We start from the raw sequence: 22731 nt of genomic DNA, 5'->3' as shown, positions 1-22731 counted from the left end.
ACTTCGTTACAAGCCAAACAAACGCAAAGACAATCAGGCAGCCTCAGTGTACGGCATCTTCAGGAATCTTACCTTTAGATATACACAAGTGATAGATTATGATCTGAAGGGGAAACATAAAATAAACAAAATAAAATATATAAAAAAAAAAAATCAAATGGGAATGAAAAAAATAAAATAAAATTAACATTTGGGATTAGAAGTTACCAGGCACCCAACACAAAAGCCAGAATAAAATCTCTGGGTTTGAAAAAAAGAGTCAATTTGCATAGAATACAAAACGTTTTTCAGGTGAAAAGCAAATTTTTTGAATAAAAAAATAATTTGTGTACAGTTATGCATCTGTCCTCAAATGAAAGGCTTGGATAATGACTTATTTTTGGAGGAAAGGTCAATGAATTCTTCTCATTCATCTGCAATTGTTTTCTCAGGAATGTCTTCCTCAAAAAGGGCATAACATTATTTCTGGTTCAGCTGCCATGTTCATTTTAAGTTTAGCATTCCTGTAGCTCATATATATGCCAAGGCCATGGGTTTGATTCCCAGAAAGAGCTTCTTGAAAAACATGTTCAAACGTTTGAGCTCAGTGAGATTTTGTTTTGAAAGAAATGAACTTTTATTCAGCAGGGATGCATTTAATTGATCAAAAGTGACAGTAAAGACATTTAAAAACCAAACAAATGCTGTTTTTCTCAGTATTTATTAATCAAAATCACATGCATTATGGTTTTTGCTAAATTATTAAGCAGCACAACTGTTTTTAACATTGATAACCCCAGTTGGTGTTTGAAATGTAATAATATTTCACTGCATTTTTGATCAAATAAATGCTCGGTGAGCATAAGAGACTTCTTTCAAAGACATAAAAACATCTTAATGACCCCAAACTTTTGAATGGTAGTGTTTATGAATATCGAATACAGTGTTGCTTTGGATAAAAGCATCTGCCAAATGCATGAAAATGTACATGTAAAAATAACAAAGGTGAGGTGATTGGATAGAAAGTGTGCATGTGATTCATCAAGCCTGGAACTGAGGTGAATAGAGAGAAGTGTAAAATGACAGATTAATTAAGAATAGATTCATTTAGTCAATGCCCACCTGCTTCAGAAGGAAGATGGTGGAAAGGTGCAGGGCAGAAAACACGAGCCGCATAGTCCTCAAATGTTGTCGGTTCCAAGTGGTGCTGGACTATCGTCTCCAGATACCTTGCTCTCTCTTCGTAGCTGATAAACATATGAGTTAAAGTCATACAATATTGGTGCATCAATATCATAAGCGACAAGAACACATCAACAGGGGTCAAACAGTTAGCCAGGATGCCATGGGTTAATAATTCTCCCATCATACTGTAAACTATATTACAAAGCTGTCATTGCTTTACGTATGGTGACACTGGGTATCAATGGACATCTTACTGTCTGTGTTATTCAGTTAAGAAAAATGATGGTATTGAGTAAATGGAAGGGATTGGATTATGTCGCTGTGTATGGGTTTAAAAACGGAGGGATTCTGTTAATGGGGCCGATTTGATTAAGTAGACTGGTGGCATATGGTCTTTGCTGCATTCATAACTCAGTAAGCCAAGAGCACACTGTTCGGAGAACGTCGGATGTTGTGTCACTGGAGAAACTTTATGGAGTAACGGCGAGAAACGGAGTGATTGCGAGACAAAAAAAAAACGGAGGTCCTGCTGGGACGAGGCAGGGGGAAGTTATTCTCGGGTCTAGTTCTTTGAGCGCTTCTGGCGGTTAAGATGAACACGTAGGAAGCGTCTCCTCTAGGAAATACTTTACAACACTCACGCAGATCTGTCGTTTGCCTTTTCCTGTCTCCAGCAGACCCGTTTCCTCCCCACGGGTCCCACAGTTTGAGAGCGAACCCTACGTTGAGTGGGTGAGAGGTTCCCACAGAGGAGAAGAGAAAGCAGCCAGAGAAAGTGTTTGTGGGAGCGATGTAATTAGACACATGCTGTACTACAACCATAAGCAGAACATGACTGAGCCGGTGACAGCTATGACAGCCGTGTTAACAGCTCAGAACAGCACTCATATGGTCTTACTTACAGAAACATTCAGCCACGACTGCTAACAAATGAATTCAAAGCTTCTGAATGTAGACATCAGCTGTGGCCTCCCTGTTCTGCACTTCCAAATGATTAAAACTAAGAGCGCCACTGCCTCATGAACCATCAACCACAGTTAATTCACTAGACACGGACTCATTTATATTTTGCTTAAAACTTGCCAGCCAAAACACATACACAAAATCCTATTTTTGAAAGAAATTACTTTTATTAAGTGAAGAATTAATCAAATGTGAAAGTAAAGACATTTATAAGGTTACAAAAGATTTCAGTTTCAAATAACATCAGATTTATTTGAACTTTCTATTCATAAAAGAATCCCGAAAAGACGTTTCACCATACTTTTTTAAAATTGATAAGAATTGTTCCTGAGCGCCAAATCAGTATATTAAAATGATTAATGTGACACTGAGGACTGGAGTAATGGTGCTGAACCTTCAGATTTGCCATCACAGGAATAAATTTCATTTTAAAATATATTCAAAAAGTATTGTTATAATATTTCACAATATTACCGTTTTTACTGTATTTTTGAATAAATAAATGCAGCCTTGGTGAGACATCATAAAAACTTACCAACTTCAAACGTTTGAACGGCAGTGTACATCTGCACAAAACAGAAGTTACAACTTAGATACCATTTTTACCATAAAACTAACTACAACGAATATGATATGATGAAATATTTACAAAATTGTATCATGGGTAAAAAAGCTGGAATCAAACCAGCTTTTTATGTTTAAGACTGAAATGTCTATGAGTCTTGATGGGTTTAGTCTTGGTCTGGTATTAGCCAAGATCCGGATCTTGGGGTTTGTTACTGGTCTGGGTTTTACAGGGTCTAGTCCTGACTACAGCTCTGCTACACAGATGCTTCATGGCCATAATAAGGTGCAAAGTGGACCAGATTTCATGCTGATAGTCTGGCTACAACCTGGCAACTACTATTCCAAACTGCGAGAGCAGAGCATGAGCAGCACCGTTGTGCATCTTAATAGCCCTCTCAGAGCCACCCACATGTGGTCACCATCCTAAACCTGAGATGAGCCTCTAGTGCCACCCTGTCACCAAGACAACAAATCCTCTCCGCTGTTGACTTCAGATGCTCTTTGTGTGTCACAAAGAGAGAGGTAAAGGAAAAAACAGTTCTTCTTTTTCCCCTTCTCTCCTTTTTGCACTATGTATTCACCCAAATAACCCGGGCCTTGCATCCGCCGTAATTGAATTTTAGATGGGTGGTGTTTTTTTATGACGGCTTGTTAAAAAGGAGTAAGTCCTTTTAAGAGAGTGCGTGCCAGGTTCTCGTGCCCTCTCTAGCATCACATGCTAGAAGAGGAGAGGAGGATGAAAAAAAGAGCCTTTTGTGCTTTACCAGAAACTCATTTTCCCTGTGGATGAAAGGCAGAAGGGGGGAAAAATACTCCTGGCCTCTTCCCCCCTCCTACAGAGCTTTTCATTGTCACCACGCTGAACTCCTGGGCTCTGGAAGGAAAGAGAGAAATTGCCACTGAAGAGACAGCAAAAGTGAGCTTGTTAGCACATTAAGAGTGAAGGGCTCGTGGTGGGCTCCAGGAACAGTCCCTGGTGGTGTGTTAATTCAGCACTCCGAACATGCTGGTGCTGATAGCCTCCAAATTGATCACTCCTGCTACCCTCGATTTCGTTCCCTCCCCCTCTCGAAGCTGACGGCAGTGGTGGAGAACAGAAGCACGCCTCTGGAAAGGGGTAGAAGCTTTTCATGATGTCAAAGTCGTGTCAGTCACCTTGACCCCAATAACTCCTCTATGACAACATGGTGTCTAGCGAACACTCATAGGTAGATGACAATGATCTCTGAGAAAACATCAGAACCGCTAACATAAAGCAATAACCATGGTGAAAATGTGAAAAATTTATTCTTGAGTGTGAATTTAAATTGAACTGGCCACATCTCACAGGAAGTTGGAATTGGAATCTGAATTGCAATTTGAAAAGGAAGAGGAATTTACCAATGGTGATTTAAAGGAATTAAAACCAGGTAATGAAATGAAATGTTCTTCCACCCTGGACCACAAAAGTATGATGGAATGTACATAACCATTCAAAAAGTTTGGGGTCAGTGGGATTTTTTTTTTTTTGTAGGCAAAGATGCAATTTAACAGATTTATATATAATGTTAGATGATAATTCTATTTCAAAATAAATGGAAAAAAAATTCTATGCATCAAAGAATCTTGAAAAAAAATTATCAGTTTTCACTGAAATATTAAGCAACAAAACTGTTTTCCACATTGATAATAATAAGAAATGTTTCTTGAGCACCAAATCAGCATACTAGAAGGATTTCTTAAGGACCATGCGAGTTTTAAACTGCAATATCTCACAGTATAACTGTTTTTACTGTATTTTTCCAAATAAATGCAGCCTTTTTAACCATTAGACTTAAAAAACATTAAAAACAAAAATCTTACTGACCTCAAACTTTTCAACATTCAAAGTTTTTCTCCGAACATCACTCAAATTGTTATAAATGAAATTATTTGTACTTTACATTCACATTTTTAAATTTAAGCTAATTCTGCAGTTCGTTTGCTACCTCAATTAAAATCCAATTCAAATTAAGGAGCTCAATGGGAATTTAAATGGCATTCTCAATTCTGAATAGTGCATGAGCCTGACTACAACATATTCATTATGCTGAACTGATGTCCAAATTAATCATAAAAAATAGCATTAACACAAATAAAAACAGGGCATCTCAAAGGACATATGTGCCTGGAAACATCAGTTCATTGGAGAGCTCTGGGACAATTGGATGTGTGAATGCACAAAGATGACACACGGCCAATATCTTCAAAATCCGAGAGCACAGCTATTCACTGCTCTGGTCTTGCAAATTAACACAGCACAGTAGCTGAGTAGTAGTCTCAAATTGCGCGCGCGCACACAAACACACGCCTCATTTTAATTACACACATGATCAGTCATTTTCTCCGCATGGTGTGGTTGTCATTATCTGTTCTGAGAAATCCTCCATAGGACAGAATTGGCACCTTTCAAAAGAAACCCAGAGCAGGATCCGCAGCCCCACAGAGAGAGCCACTGTCCGGCTGCTGAACGGCTCTCGTGTCTTGACACGCACAGAGGAGTCCGCTCATTCAAACCACAAACCGCAGGGTCTCCACAGGTACTTTTGTTGGGACTTGTCCGTCAAACCCTGCGAGAAATCACTTAGCTGATATACAGTTGCAGTTACACTGCTTAAAGGAATAGTTCACCCAAAAAAGAAATTTGCTTAATATTTACTCACCCTCAGGCCATCCAAGATATAGATGATATTGTTTCTTCATCAAACCACATTTGGATAAATTTAGCATTACATTACTTACTCACCAATGTGAATGGGTGCCGTCAGAATTAAAGTCCAAACAAACATAACAATAATCCACACCACTCCAGTTCATCAATTAACATACAGTATTGTGAAGCAAAAAAGCTATGTGTTTGTATGGAACAAACTTTAAACAGTTACTTCTAAGTCCACAATCCAAAATAATGGTCACTCCAGTTCCTCTCCTGTTGTCCTCTCACAAAATCCACCACAATATTTGTTTAGAATGGTTTTGGACTGTTTTCACTTGTAATCAATGTTTGTTGTGAATATTTCTCTTGATGCAAGACGTCTTCCAAAGAAGACAGCAATCTTATGAACAGAAGACTTTTTTTGCATATTATTTGTATATATTTTATTACTTGCAGATTAATTGTGATTTTTTTTTTTTTATATATATATAGCTGTTTGAAATCTCACTTTGATGGCGACCATTCACTGCAGAGGATCCATTGGTGAGCAAATAATGTAAAGCAAACTTTCTTCAAATCTGTTCCAATGAAGAAACAAATTCATCTAATTTTTGGATGGCCTGAGAAAGAGTAATTTTTTTAGCAAATTTTTATTTTTGGGTAAACTTCCTTTAAATGGAGCATTTCCAAGTTTACACTTTTTTGATGTTAAGATCTGCCATCAATCAAGCAATCTCATCAGATCTACCCAGTTATGCACGCGGAAAACATCCGAGTCAAATATCAAAGTGTTGATCAAACCAACTAAGAAAATAAACCTAAAAAATTTAGATCTGACCAGCCAAAATCCACCAATACAAATACATCTGCACTGACATTGGAGAGAAAGAGAACGAGATCAGAAAAGTGACAGAAAAACATCACACAAATAATCAAATTTGAGGAGTTTTACTGCGTATAATTACAGAAATCTATGTGTGCCCCGAAGAGCAGGCTAATCGGTTTATTTTTCCATCTGATGCCTGCTGATATCGTGGCTCTAACAGTGATTTTATTAGCGAGGCACGGTGCTGTGGCTGGCTGCCACAGCCCCGTCATTACGGCCAATGTCTCCGCGTGGCACAAGCAGATGAGAGGAGAGATAGCCCAGGCTAATGCACCATTGCCTGGGGCTCCGAGACACTGATCTGGGCCTGGTCTCCAGCATCACAGCCTCTCCTATTAATCTCCGCTGAAACCAAATTGAAGGGCTCATGAAATACAGCCCCGAGAGTGGCCAGCCCGATTTATCGCCCCGCGTCCTGTCCCCGCGCCCCAGGTGGAAAGTGATGTGCGTGCTGCCATTGCAAATGCAACATTTATTTAACATTCATGACGTGCAAGTCAGCGCTAATGCTATCAGAGAGGGCTGCGTGTACGCCGAGCTACACGTACGTGGCGGTCCTGATTAGTATGAATGAGTAAAGGTAGGCTTGCCATCTGCCTCCTGTGCATGTCTTTTTTAAACAGTAACCTGATTTTGTGGTTCTACTGAGAGTAGAGATTTTTCACCACAGCTTTCAAATGCCATGGCTATTAATTTTTTAAATCACATTTGGCTTCGCAGAAACATTTGAGGTCTGAATTCGCACAAGAAGTGTTTATCTTTTAACAGGTTTCAGCAGGTTTTGATGTGATTTGATTTAAATAAAATAATACATTATTGTGCAATTCTTCACAGCTCTTCCAGTCAAAACAATATCAGATGTGAAGATTTTTATTACTTTTTTTATTTTATTTAGGCCCTTATTCATGTAGAATTAGCAAATTCTAGGCACTTCTGGAGTAATAAAAATAAGTGATTGTGCGATTTCTCTTTATGCTTACTATGAACGAATTGAAATCATCCCATACACAAGTCATTAAAAAAAGTAAAACTTTGATAAAACTAATATAAATTAATAGAACTAATGTGTAAATACATGTAAAAAACATTTTTTTTTTCAAACAAACTTTCAGACAGACAGACAGATAGATAGATAGAATGATAGACAGATGTAAGAGATAGAAAGACAGGGAGACGGACAGAACAACAGATCCAACGCTAGAATGAATAGAACGATATATATAATGATTTAGAATGATAGATAGATAGATAGATAGATAGATAGATAGATAGAAATATAGACAGACATGTGTCTCTGCTACACTAACCACAAACTCCATGTGAGAAGCCTGCAGTGCATCCTAAACACTTTGTAAGAGTCAGACCCACATTCTCCATTGCCATGCACCCCCAGGGAGCTTGTTGTTTACCAATCTATCCCGAGCCGGAGGGGGCCACGCAACAACATTTTTTTTTGTTAACACACCCTGCACCTTACTCATTCACACAAGGCCTGTGTTTGACTGACTGGAAAGTCTGGGGATGAAGCTGTCGGTGCTAACAGGTCAAAACAGCAGAGAAGTTAGGAGGAGAGGCTTAGTGATTGATTGACATATTAATGCCATCAGCGACCACTGAGGTGAACTGTGCTGGAAAAAAAAACAAGTCGCTTGTGCAGTTACAAGAATTACTAATGCACAAAATAAAGAGATAAACAGGCGAGAGAGAGACAGAAAATGGCAAAAGCAATTAAGCACTGACCCCAACAATACCCCAACCCCCCTCTTTAATCTGTTCCAGCCCCTTTTTCGGCACTGATAAGACAATTAGTGAATAGTAAAACCTTGCATCCCCCTTCACACACACACACACCAGCAAACCACGTTGTTATTTGGACACAATAGGGCCCATTGTGAGAGCTGGCAGTGTGTGGCAGCACTGCCTGTTATGCGTTTGGCTGTGGCTACGTCAAGTGTGTGTGTTTGTGTGTGGGCCGCTCAAGCATGGGGACAAAAGGGGAAGCGCTGGCCTGCTGCTTCCATCAGCTCGGTTGCTTTTGGAAAAGCCAGAGTCAGATGGAAGGAGGCTATGACCCAAAGCTCTTCCACTCTCTCCGCTATCACGCCCTGCCATATGCTGACCCCAGCAGCCCGGCACTTATCGCTGCCAATCAGCAGCCAGCGGGCCTGCCCCCACTGTCACACCGGAGCTGCAACGGTCCCACACACACCACTGGACTGGCACGGCCAATGGGAAAGCCGCTTAGCACATCCCCTCCTCTCCCCCTGCTTCCCAATCGACCACTGACAGATGGAAGATGGCCGTGACTCTTAAACTTATGTGTTTTTTCTTTGTCGAGTCAGAGCCAACAACACTCAATCTACCCCTCGGCCAACTTGCAGCCATGAGCCAGACGGATCAGATAATGTGGGTTTCTCTCACCGTGCAATCAGGGCTTGAAGGACCAGATCTAGATCCACTTCATTCCAGTATGCGTTACAAGAAGATTAACAGCTGTAGTGATTCGGTAGACTCAGGGCGAGACAGGTCAACTAGCTCTAATCGAAGTGGGGTGTTTAAAACGCACACACACTTCCACATATGGCAGGCCAGAACATTTTATCACTCAGACCCAACATGGTGCCCTCAGAGACTAAGGCTGGTTGGAAGGCCCCAAGCTCAGGCTCTTTTTGCACACATGGCCCATTGGATTAGTCCTGTGCTATCTGCAGTTTAACCCTGTTATTTTGTCTGCCCAGCATTCATAACACTGACCCACGCCAGCTACCTGCTATCTGCTGTTTTTTTCCTTTCCCTCCAACAGACATCAAGACCAAAGAGGTCCATTTCTCTCCATTCCAGGCCTTAATTTCACAGTCATGCCGAATGAGGGATCAGTGTTCAGGGAGGCAGATGGATGCAGCCCAGGGCCAAGAGAAGGAACTGGAACTTAGAGTCATGCACAAGAGAGGTTGAAGCGTATTGGCTTACAGAATGAGAAAAGAGAAGAGATGAAGGGGAAAAAGTGAGCACAGCGAATGAAAAGTCTGATATTATTGAGTTTCGATGCAAATAATTAGGGAAAAAAGATGATGTTTTGACATTACTTGACAAAGGCATATTGCAGGCTTTGTATAAAAGGGAAACGCTGGTCTGTCTTTCTTAAATCTAGATAATTTACCTTACAATGCATGTCTCTGCTGAACTAAAGAGAGGTTACTGTGATCATGCGTAAGTCGGTGCATAATTTAAACATTTCTAAATGAGGACCTCTTCAGCTAGAACAGCACCTGAGGTGTATCCAGAAAAAAATCTAATTTAGTTTTTCTGTGAAACTAAAGGTGGTAAACTGAGGCTCAGCGTGCAATGCAATTCAGGTGGAAGAAAATAAGCTTGATTATATGGATGAAAAGAGACTTGAAAGCCAATGTATTTTCCATGTGCACTTATTTTAACGACTTCCAATTCTTTTAAATTACACAAATTCACCCAAACAATGCGCTTGACTAACAATGCAACCATTGCAGTCCAATTCTCCAAATAAATGACTCTTATGATTCAATTCTTTTAGTGAATCAAAAACAAAGCGTGACCAGTGTAGCCTGGTTCTTTTAGTCACTTAAATACCATTAATTACATAGAGCGAACATTGTAAACTGAATCCAGAAATTATTGACTTATGAGTTGGGTCTTTCAGTGAACCAAAAACATACCGTATGACCAGTGTAGCCTAAGTCCAAAATGACAGACTCTTACGAGTTCTTTTAGTGGATTAAAAACATACAGAATGATCAATGGAGCATAATTCATGAACAAATGACTCTCAGTGTGACCAGCATAGCCTGAATCCTGAGATGAAACACTCTTAAGAGACTGACTGTTCTTTTAGTGAATCAAAAACATATAGAACTGGCAAAGTAGCACAATTCATGAGCAAATAACTCTTAGAAAATTGATCTTTAAGTGAATCAATAAATACAGCACAATTATTGTAGACTAAATCCCGAAACATGTCTTACAAGCTTTTTTTTTCACTGAATCAAAAAAAAAAGTGTGACCAATGTAACCCGACCCCCTGCCCCCCAAAAATAACAAAAAATAAAAATGTAGTTCATAATGTGTAGTACCTTTTGCTATATTAGCAGAGAAAAAAAAACTTTCATAAGTAAGCAATTCTAACAAAAAAAAATTAGTAAAATATACTGAAAATGATTCATAATTTAATCAAATTGAGAACATGTTGAATCAAATCTGGAAAACTCTATTAATACCCAGCCCTAAAGTTCTAGTTATCTACTAATTTGTAACTTTAAGATGAGGCTGAGAGGAACAAATCTGATGATTGCTCACAACTAACTTCTGAACCAGCGACTTTTCTAGGCTCTGCAATTAAACTACTACACCACACCACTCGTTAGTGATTGATTCAGAGATACAAGGACGTTAAAGGGACAATTAAGTTACATAACTCTCTCTCTCTCTCTCTCGGAAATGACTGGCACCATCAACAGGTAAGCAGGAGATACTGTGACTTCCTTCCTCACATCTCTGGGGTCCTCTCAGTCTCACGGCCTGAATTCATCGTAGGAGAGCAGCTCGTCTGGCACATAGATCTTCTAATCACTTCTAGCCTGCCATCCATCCCTCACAGTCATCAATTATTCGCTGAGGACAGAATAAAAAGGTGCGAAGGCACTCAAAGAAAGAGAAAAAAAGAGGGAGGGATAGTTTCAAAATAAAGGGAATCAGACTGAAAGAAAATCAGACCAAAAGAGAATCAAGAAAGACAGAGAGAGAGAAAAGGTTTGGAGAGACATCCGTCGATAATGACAGATTACTGTAATTCAGGCTGTCAGGAGCATCGACCTGTGCGGCTCACGCCAATCAATAGCCCAGTCCACTATCGAGCTCTGCGCAGGCACACAGATGGGCGAGATTGCTGCGAGCGAAAGACTCAAGCTGAGCCAAACAATCTCTCTGGCTTGGAGGACATGGCAGATGAGAATCGCTTTCCCCCCTCTTTTCTCTCTCCCTTTTTTCCCCTCCTCTCAGACTTTGCTTTGTTTTCTGGAAGTAGCATCTCTCTGAGAAGAAAAGAGTGCTCTTAAAGAAAGGTTAAAGGTCTTTGGAGCCAACTAGACAAGAGAGACTGGATTTGGACTTGGAAAAGTTCGGATACTGAACACTATCTAAAAGCACACAGTGGCTGTTTTTCAACAAAACAAAACCCTAAAACATGAGCAGTACTAATAATCTTGGCAAACACTACCAACTATTAGGGCTGTCAATTTATTTATATATAGAAATTTAAATTAATATAAAAATGTAATGCAGTGTTAAAAAGGTTTAGAATTAGATGAGAAATGAAAACAAAATAAAAACCACGGGTTTCCAAGAAAGCATGATCAAGTCAATGAAAATACAGTTATACTTAATTAACTTTACTGTTCAAAAAGTTTGAGTAAGATTTTTAATAATATTTTTTTTTAGCAAGGATGCATTAAATCAAAGTTGACAGTAAAATACATTTATATTGTTCTCTTTGTAAAAAAAGATTGAAGATTGAAAAAGATGTTTATATAAGAAATGTTTGAGCACTAAATCAACATGCTCAAATCATTTCTTAAGGGTCATGTGACAATGAAGAAATGCTGGTGAAAATAACATTTTACAATATATCACATTATAAAATTTTTTTTTATCAAATTGCAGTCTTTGTGCACTTAAAAGTTTTCTTTCAAAAACGGTAGTCCATATGATTGTACCATATAGGTTTGATTTAGAAATCTGATTTCACTCCTCTTGACAGCCCTAATAATTATGCAAAGGTAAACAAGCTAAAATTACTACTTTTTAAGCTTATTTTAAGAGACAACGCATATTGTGTATTTAAAAAAAACTGAAAAGTTGACCCCAAAATAAGGTAAGTACAACAGCAGAGGTTCAGATCATCAGAAAACAGAAAAGAACACCAAATTGCCAAAGAAGCATTTCAAAATCAAATGGCTGTGCAGGCAGGTAAGCAGGCACTGAGGAGTGATATGAATGATTCTATCACCCGGCTGACTGGGTGAACAGAGAGCTGTGCTCTACATGTGCAGAGCTGAGAAATAAGACATCAATAATTATTGAGCAGCTCTACCTGCTCCCATCAGAACCAACCTGACCGCTCGAAAGTCAATCCGTACATAGTACATGAGCCAGGCCTGTATGGCAGCAGGAGAGAGCAGAAGAACTAAGCAGGCTGTAACAATGATAATAGGCTTCCGCCACCTTAAACATGACAAAATCACACATGTGCACTCGTTAAAGTCTAGGAAAAGGATACAAATTTTGGTAAAGAGGGATGAGGGATTTCAGAGCTCTGCTGGCGTTGATGGCTGTGGCTCGCACCACTGTGGGTAAGATATTTCCATCCACTATGGCTCCATCAAACAAGGGACCGAAAAATGGCACCTGTGGAAAGTGAGACGACATGATATATGAACACTTAATGGCCTGAGAAGAGCAAAATGTGAGAAGCTCCAAGCAGGAACAAAACACACATTTCAATCAGTATTAAGGCCTATTCACAGTCCCATAAATTCAGATTTTCAGTATGAAAAATGTGCATGACAAGATTATAAAATTAAACAATAAATCTCTGTAAGCTCCTTCACATCGAGTCTGAAATATTGTATTGTGAATGTCCATTATCGGATCCATTTTATTTTATATAGTACTTTTATAGTTAAAAAAAAACTAAACTCTTTTGCTGATCAAGGCTGCATTTATTTAATAAAAAAATACCACCACCACCACCAAAAAAAAAAAAAAGTAATATTGTGAAATATTACTACAATTTAAAAGACTATTGTCTATTGTAAAATATTTTCTAAAATGTAACTTTTTCCTTAGATGCAAAGCTGAATTTTCAGCATGATTTCTCCAGTCTTAAGTGTCACATGATCCTTCAGAAATCATTGTAATATGCTGATTTTCTATTCAAGAAACTTTATTTTCCTTCATTCATTAATGAACAAAGTTTAAAAGAACATTTATTTGAAAGATTTTTTTTGTAACATTATAAAGGTCTTTATTTATATTTTAACAAATTTTATGTGTCTTTGCAGAATAAAAGTATTAACTTCTTCAAAAATAACTGACCCCAAACTCTAGAGTGGTAATGTATTTTAATTTTTTCAGACACTAATCATTTTATTCAGGGTCCCGCCCCAGAATGAATAGTTTTGGTGCAAAAGTTTGTTTGTAAATCCTTGGCTGCATCATACTGTCTGTGAATAGGCCTTTTTCACACCATATAAGCTAGCAGCTTTATCCTTCAAATAAAATGAGGCTTGGAGACGTATTTCAGTCTGTTACATAAAAAAAATCCCTGACATTAAGCAGAAAAGATACAGTGAATAGCCCTCATGCACTGAAATGGGGTCTAAATGGACTTTCATAAAAGCCAGGCCCCTGCTTTCTTTATCTATCCATCTTTCTACATTTCCTCAGACTGCATGAAAGACTGAGCCTCTCGTCTCGGATCCATCTCCACAGCGGAATTCGATTCTGAGAATCTCATTCACTCAATTAGCCCCGACATAACTGAGCAGGAAGCAAAGACTGGTAATGTTCAAAGACAGATATGCTTCCACTGTCTCCTTTACAAAGTATTGAGCTTTTTACAGAAAAACAAATGGGATGCACAAACAAATATCTCTGCTTTACTGTACACAGATCTCTGTTCAGTGGCCAATCAAATTGTTTTCCTCCCTCAAAGCATGGACAAGGCTTTCAGGGAATTTGAATGCATTTAACCTACAGGCGAGTTCAGACAATTTGATTCTATTAACTGATTCAAAAAACACATTCTCTGACTCAAAAGTCTAATGTGTCACATGTTCTTTTGGCAATAAAATAAATATTTATATATGTAATTCTGTTTATTATTAGGATTTTACACAACGGTTCAAAATTCTGGGGGTGGAAAATGTTTGCAATATTTTTGAAAAAGTCTCTTATAATCATCAAGGTTGTTTGTATCTGATCAAAAATACAGTAAAATAATAATATTTTGAAATATTATGAAAATTTAAAACAACTATTTATTATTTTAACATATTAAAATGCAATATATTCCTGTGATGTAAAGCTGAATTTCCAGCATCATTATTCCAGTCTTCAGGGTCACGGGATCCTTTAGAAATCATTCTAATATGAAGATTTGCTGCTCGAGAAACAACTCTTTATTATTATCATTGTTGAAAACAGTTCAGACACATTTTTATTTACAGAATTCTTTGATGAATAACTAAGTAAAAACAGCTTTTATTTGAAATAGATTTTTTAATAATTACTTTTTTCGTTGTTGAATAATAATATTAATTCTTAAAAAAAAATTGTATTACATTTTTTAGCATGTCATTCCATCTCACACTTTTACTCCCAAATTAATTGTTCTAATGGAGTCAAGTGCTTTAAATATGTTTTACAAATCTATTTGAATAAATTAAAAAGATAAAAATATTATTTAATAATTTTACAAAAATAATTGTTTGTGACATTTCTAGTTATAGACAAATCAGAAATAATTAAAAGACAGTCCGTATTGGTTCCTCTGAGATGGGTTCAGCATTGAGCTCACCTCGGGTTTTTTAATGATCTGGATGCTGTACATGTGGTTCTTCATGGGGTAGATGATGATGAGCACGTCTCCAAACTCAGTAGGAATGATGCCTCTCCGGTAGTCCCGCGAGTGCTCGGACCACACGATATGCACTTCATCATTACCCAGGTGTCTTAACTGTATGGAGAGAGGGAACACATAACAGATGTCATTCAGACATTTTGCTTTTATTCAAACAGATTTAAAGTATACTTTTTAAAGATATGGTTAAGGCTGAATGGTGATACCTCACTTTCGTTGTGGGGTACACATCCATAATACACTTGTATGCATTATTTACTCTGCAACAATACAAGAAGCCTTGAGCTTGCCTTCAGTCCATATTTTATGACAATCACGTTTTCTAAAACAAATGCAAACATTTAACTGGTTTGAATTGAATCTCGACTACATATAGCCATGGTCCAGCGCTGCCCACTACAGTGTTATTAACCTTGCGCTGTGACAGTTGAGAGAACGGACACTCGGCCCCGTCTCTCCTCTTCTCATCTATCTTCCACCGATCACTCCATCTTCCCAAGACCAGCTGCTCAATCACTGCCAAGGCCATGGGCGCAGCGACCCATCAACTGTCCCGAGCGAATGCCACAACCTTTATGCAACCAATGACAAAGTCTGTCCTTTGGAAATCATTCATTTCTTTAACTGCAGAGTTCAGCTTTGCGGTTACGGCTCAAGTTAGTTAAATCAGTGCAGACCATAGAAAGGCTTTTACTAGTCGAGACTAGTTCTTATATGATGCTACAAAAAAGAAAAAGAAAAAAAAACATATTAAAATCATTTATTGCCACAAGGTAATATGAAATAATAAATTAATAATAAAATATAAATAACATAACAAAATATATAAATGTAAAAGAAATACATAAAATATAACAGCTAGCTATCTATATATATATATATATATATATATATATATATATATATATATATATATATATAAAATAATATATTTAATACAACATTTAATAATGTGTAATAATTTGTTTTTATTGACTATAACAATTGATTGATTTTCTCAATTCACTTGGCAAGTATTGCAGAAAGTAAATGTTATATGATATATACATGGACTGAGAAACATTTATGGCTACTAAATTCTCTTTTAAATTACTTTAATTGTGTGACATAAGGACAATAAATATATAACAATTATATATTATAATAAAACAATTTCTTAACTATTTAGAATAGTTATTTAATATTATTATTATTATTAAATAATATATTTAATAACTATATTTTAGAATAATGCATTAAATAACATTTTCATGGACTGTAAGAAACAATTACAACTGATTTTTGGCCAATTGCGACATTTTCTAAATTTACATGCAATTGGCAAGTGTGGAAAAAATGTATGAATCCTTCAGGGAGCACGTTAGACGATAAAAAGTGCATAAAACAGCAGCGCTGAGAACAAAAAAAAGGCAGAAAACTAAACGTGTGTGCACTGGGGCACTAGCGGCCGCGCTGACACGCTTTAGTGTCTAGTTAACATGGTTTAGAGTAGCTATCGGAAGATCGTGCTCTGGATAGCCTCTCCAGCTGCCCTTGCAAATCCAATTTGCCTCTGAGGAGTCATGATAGGCGATGCAGCACAGGGACAAACCCAATCTTATTTTTGGTGGAATATAGCCGTGCGTGGCATGGAGGTCCCCTCAGCTCCCCTGCAGGGCAGGGACGGCAGTCCAAAACCCATTCACTAGCCCAAACACCCCACACATCACTTCACCGCACGCCTCGTCCTCAAATTACAGCCATGAATTACATTCAGCCTTCAGCTGCACTGCCGCAGATCAGGGACTGCCATTTTGTTCCAGGGTGTGTGTCTGTGTGACAAAATGATTGGAGTTTTATTGAACGATAAGGTGGTCTGGACTGAGAGATTTTCTTTCATCTCTCGGCCATCTTTGTTTAATCATGTAATATCATTCTGAGAAAATGCCACATTCGGTTGGCAGCCCATGCTACAGATCATGGCAACATTGTGGTAGAAACTCAAATGGCCTGTCCTCATTGGGATGAGACGATATAGATCTGCATTAGATTTTTTATTGCAAGATATGCTCAGTCACCTCAATGACACAAAAACATGGAAGAAAGAAATGTCTGAATTATAAAAGAAACATGATTTACTTTACCCCAGTTATGGTAATGAATGCATTACTGAGTTAAAAAGATGACAGTAATTAATGCATTACTGTGTTAAAATGTAGGGCTCTGTGTTACTACACAGAGCCGTTGTTAACTGACTAGCAAATCCACGTTCATTATAAGCGTTTATTTGCGCAGCTAAGTTAACAACGGTCTGTGTAGTAACAGTTGCTCTATGTGAAATCACACACCTGATGGAATTTACCGCTGATTAGAGAACCGGCTTTACTGACGAGATGCGCATTAATGATCGGCCGATCTTTATCGGTGCACCCCTTTAAAAAGATACAACAGTAAATACATTTATAATGTTAAAAAATTCAAATAAATGCTGTTTGGAAATTTCGAAGAATCGTGAAAAAAAAAATCCACAAAAATATTAGGCTGTTTTCTGCATCGATAATAAGAAATGCACAAAATTACAATCAGCACATTAGTACTGATTTCTGAAGGATCATGCGATACTAAAGACTGGAGTATTGGAAAATTCAGCTTTGCATCACATAAATAAATGACATTTTAAAACAGAAAAGTTATTTGACATTGTAATAATTCACTAAATTACATTGTATTACATGTATTTTTTTATCAAACAAATGCAGATTGGTGAGTAAAATAACTTAAAAAACATATTACTGACCCTAGATTTTTTTGAATGGTAGTGTGTTCACCACAGTAGTGAAAATGACTTCATGTTGACATTAATGTGCATGTTATTCATCATCCTCCATTTCTCTCAACAGGGACAAACATCAGATTAAAAACAGTGGCCCATGAAAACGGACTTTACATCTTGTCATCCTTCTGCTTAAAGCCAATTACAGTCCAACATCTTCCCAACACTATCCCACAACCCCCCTTTCAGCATACCTGCCCAGTTCATAAAAACAGAGAAGATGCAATAAGCTACAGGAAAGACCATTTCAAACTAAATGTGGTAATCTAATTAGAGCCCCCCCTTCACCAACGAATAAACGCCCCATGAAACGTCCCTCTTACGGTACAGTGTAGTACACCCACCCTCCCCACTGACCCTCACAACAATATCACATTTCTATCTAGGTTCATTAATAAGTCTTTGGGGAGGATTAACACCTTATCTCCTCGTCTTTGCCCCAGAAGACGTATGAGTGAGGAAGTGAGGGGACAGCTCTAATGACAAGCGATTGGTCATTCGGCATGGAGCTGGCCGCTTCATAAACATCCCCATATCACAGCCTTCCAGCCAAGCTCATTAAGGATAATGCTGCACATTATTAGATTTGTGCTGCCCATGTGAACAGAAAAAAATACCCATGCAGACAGACATTTGCAGGTGTTTTTTCAAGTATGGACACTTTAATGTCCCAGGGGTTGATTTTTATTAAACATATCAGCTTGTAACATTGTTCTTTTTGTTATATGAAGGTCACATTAAAAAAGACTTGGCAACCATGCTTTTATTTTTTATTACATTTTTTAGCTACTAGTTTTTATTGCTTACCTTTGTCTCAGACCCAGAACTTCAATCTTAAAATATGAAAATCCACAATAAAAATATTAGCATTTACCTTAAATAATCACTTTTTTAAACAAACTGTCCTTCAGTTGTCCGATTACTATCAAAATGAAAAATTTTGCCAATAATTATAATAACCATTTTATATACCCCCCCCCCCCCCCCAAAAGTTAACATACTTACCATGAAACAAAAGTGTCAGTGGAAAAATGCGGGATATATGAAGAAAAAAATGTAAACATAACATAACTTAACATACCATTACAAAATATTTTCTATTAAAAATCTGTATCAATTTATGCAAGAAAATATAAAAATATTTATTGTGTATATTTGGCATACATAAAATGTTAGCAATGAATTTAGCCTTAGCAAGACAAAGGAGTCTTTTTTTGACATCCTCATTTCTACCATAGCATGCTATTAAACACTACATCATTTGAGATGTATATCCACTGTTGGATATTATTAGTAGACTAAAAAATTATAATAAACTAGCTAAAATGTAAAAGGTGCGTTTAAAGAGAGTTTAATTTACAAAAGCCCACAGGGCAAAAAAGTGCCTATAGTTGAAGAAACACCATTGTAGAAAGAGTTTCTCCATAAGGTCACATCGACTGCAAAAAAAGTGAAAAAAAGAAAGAGTGCAACATCCATCTTTAAATAAAAGAGAGACAAGATAAAAGCCAGTGGGAAAGGCAGAACGAGAGAATAAAGTATAGCTGTTAGGAGTCATTACTTTCTCCTTTTCTATGTTCTGACAGCAGAGAGGACCTTTTCTCTCTACAGGGAACCCAGAAACATAAAAGCGCAGCTCTCGGCAGGTATAAGTGTCCCACCCCTCAGATTAGCCTGGGTTAGGTTTAATGATGAGGTGTGAACGCACAGGTCAGAAAGGTTCTGTGTCCCACTTCACCCACCGCACAGGAGGAGCAGAGCTGCACTGCTGGAGAAAACTCCAGACAGAAGAGCTATGAAAGAAATGACACAGACTACAATCTGAAAGGCCTTTCACAGGTGAGCTGGCAGGGGGAAAGTTTAACTCTTTAGAGAGTCAACAGCTTTTGAGTGATGGAAAGCAAGATTTCTGCTTGTTCTAATGAGACCGGTGTACTACGCAGATATGTGTTCATGAGGCAAAGCTCCAGTCCAGTTGGCTAAGCTGCTAAATGGGTTATTTAGATGTTATATTGAACCGCTTAGACTTTAATCTGTGAACAAAAATATGTGAAACACTCTTCAGAAATACCTTCATTGTGTTTAGCAGAAGAGAGTAAGTTATACTGAATGCAGGGGTTATCTACATAAAGTACAGCAAAAACAGTCTTTTTTTTGTAAAAATCAGTTTTTCTATAGTTAAATAAAACTAAAAACATTTATTAAAATTATTTTGGTTTATTAAAATCAAACTGAAAAAAAATAATACATTTGATTAAAAAAAGTTAAACTTTGAAAAAGGTGATGATTTACTAATAACGGAAATTAAAAGAAATTAAATCTATATAGAAATATTAAAAAACAACAACTAATTAAAATGGCCTAAGCACATAACTAAATTACTAACACTTTAACTAACATGAAACCTGAAAATTTAAAAACAAAAGCTAATTCAAATTACTGATAAATACTTGTCTATAGTGTCTATATAATACTGAAGTAACACTGGTAGAAATTTGTCATATAACCTGGCTAAAATCATAAGTTGACTTTAAAATGCAGTGTTCAACAAGTTTACCTTTTTAGTGAGTGAGTCGTCGGAGTCCGGAGGCATGCGTGTGGAGACGTGGAACATGACTTCAACTGTAGAGGTGGCGAAGTAGGGCATGGTCAAACCCGTGCTCTTGTTCCTCTGTAGGCCGCCCATGAAACCACAATGACTCGTTAAATTCACCTGAACATTGAGGAAAGAGTTTGTTAGGGCCCATGCATTAATTGTAATATTTAAATATATATATGACTTTTATTAATGAATTGTCTCCCAGCAATTAATTATCAAGATGTTACCTCCCAGCCCAGGCTTGACACAAAGTCCTCATAGGCCTGACTCCCGGCGGTGTTGGACAGTATTGAATGCTTGTCTTCCTGCCCCTCTGCCACGTAAAACACCGCAATCTTGTGTGTTTCACGACTGAAAAGTTTAAATGGGAAAGAAAGTACATTTTGGAGCAAAACGTGCATACACTTTTATCAGGTTGTCTCACAGACAGGTAAATAGTATCCCCCCCCCCCCCCTTTACTCTTACAAGACCTTTCCTAACAGCTTTAAAAGAAACAACACTACATACCACTGCCTTGAATCCAGATTCTTCAGCTCTCTCAGTAGTTTTTCGTTCTTCTTCAGCAGGTGGAAACTGTTTCTGGAGACAGGACATTTAAACATGAAATCTAATGAAGAGAAATATTCCACCAGATGACGCATCTATGATTAGTTTACACACACAGAAAGGCGATCAAGGACAAAAGAAAGATTTCTAAATAGATATAATGACAGGCAGACAGAAGAATTGACAGACAATAGACAAAACAACAGACAGACAGACAGACAGACAGACACAGACAGATAGATAGATAGATAGATAGATAGATAGATAGATAGATAGATAGATAGATAGATAGATAGATAGATAGATAGATAGATAAGATAGATTTTTTGGACGCTCTAGCTATGGCTCAAAGATCCTATTTGGAGAAGCGCTGTTCTAGACTGTGCATTAGATCTCTTTCATCAAGCGTCCGCCTGCTTAATTACCATCTTCCTTGTTTTTCTCACAGACTCCTGGCAAATCATAAAAAAATAAATAAATAAGAACATAAATCTAAGATAATGCGACTTCTTTCCATCTGCAGCTTTTATAGTTCAGAGTTCAGTTACTTTCTCCCTTTCCCCTTCTTTATCTTTCGCTCCGTCAAAGTGAGTCATGTGGAAAACCACACGATGCTCTCTAAAAGGACTTTTTGTTTTGTTCTCTTTTTCTTTGAGCAGGGGTCTCTTTATTAGCTTGTTGCAATGTAATGGTCTTCATTTTCTCCATTGAAAGTGAGCCATTTCAGGAGGCGAATGGGCGAACGGCATAAAAGGCCGACATTAGGAGCGCGCTCACACACACAATGGCCTGGCGGATTGCAATGCCTTAGTCTCTGACCACGGATAAATGATACATGAATGCCTGGAGAGCAGCAGCAGGACAATTCCTCATTAAACAGCCCCTATGCATTTTCTCCCAGCTCTCCAATTCATAATAACCCTCCAGCCACATTCGAAAGGTAGCAGCCTTTTATTTTCACCCGACGTATCAGGCAAGAATGAAAAGTACCGCGGCTGCTCGGCAGATAACAGACCCCTCAAGAATTAATCCCCCATAAAAGCTGCATGCGTGCTCACACACACACACACACACAAACACTGCACACTCAGAGCTGTTGAAGAAAAGCTCCCCCCATAAGGGAATGGTGAAAAAATAATTTTCCTTCATTAATCTCATAACAGACCACGTATATCATGAAAATTAATGCCATTACATTCGAGGTAAAAAAAAATAAAAATAGCCCCAATTTTCCAATTATTTGTCATCTGGAAATATTTAACCATTCTCTGTAATACCACAAAATGGTATGGGATTGAACCCTTACAGTCAAAAGCAATGAAAGGAATCATTAGGCATTTTGAGGGGGATGGAAACTGAGGTTTGGGCAGCAAGTAAGCAGCACTGTAGCATCTATTGTTGGATAAGCTAATCAGAAAGCTGTTGACTGTTCAAAGTAGATTAAAATGGCTCTGCGCAATCAGGGAGAGGTGCGAGCAAACAGGATGTTTACATGATGCATTATCGGCCTTAAACACCAAAAGCATCACCCAGATTGTGCTAACAAACTCTAGCAAAACAATGTAGTGATTCTTTTGGGGGAAAAAATGGCAGGATGATTTGATTAAGTGTTGCTGAAAACTTAATTCCCAGACCAAAGGATTAAATTGATTAAACAAAAGCTAAGATAAAGACAGAATCGTGGTCAGTGGAACTAACTGCCCAAAAGACTTAACTAAAATGGTGGAAAAGAAGAAGTGAATGACTTTGGGTATGGTACATGAATACCTGCGATGATTGATTCTTGAGACAAGCTAAAAAAATTTAAAAAAAATTTAATATAGCATTAAAAACTTTGACTTGGAGCGA

General features: G+C 37.7%; 1 protein-coding gene across 9 annotated transcripts in view; it reads right to left on the bottom strand.

Moving 5' to 3' along the window:
* Positions 1-22731, bottom strand: part of LOC132111380 (ral GTPase-activating protein subunit alpha-1-like) — a 70515-nt gene that overhangs the window by 3767 nt on the left and 44017 nt on the right. For 6 of the 9 annotated variants that reach the window (XM_059518615.1, XM_059518606.1, XM_059518610.1 and 3 more), the window contains 6 exons: positions 20845-20916; positions 20564-20687; positions 20295-20450; positions 14863-15021; positions 12562-12689; positions 1102-1226 (listed from right to left, as the gene is read on the bottom strand). In XM_059518615.1, coding sequence (XP_059374598.1) covers positions 1102-1226; positions 12562-12689; positions 14863-15021; positions 20295-20450; positions 20564-20687; positions 20845-20916 — 764 coding nt within the window. Of the gene's footprint in view, positions 1-72; positions 104-1101; positions 1227-12561; positions 12690-14862; positions 15022-20294; positions 20451-20563; positions 20688-20844; positions 20917-22731 lie in introns of all 9 variants that reach the window. The other 3 variants (XM_059518608.1, XM_059518609.1, XM_059518613.1) reach the window with 1 other exon arrangement.

This window comes from Carassius carassius, chromosome 31 (genome assembly GCF_963082965.1).
Source record: "Carassius carassius chromosome 31, fCarCar2.1, whole genome shotgun sequence".
NCBI lineage: Eukaryota > Metazoa > Chordata > Actinopteri > Cypriniformes > Cyprinidae > Carassius > Carassius carassius.
Note: the sequence above shows the minus strand (reverse complement) of the source record. Positions and strands in the feature narration are given on the sequence as shown.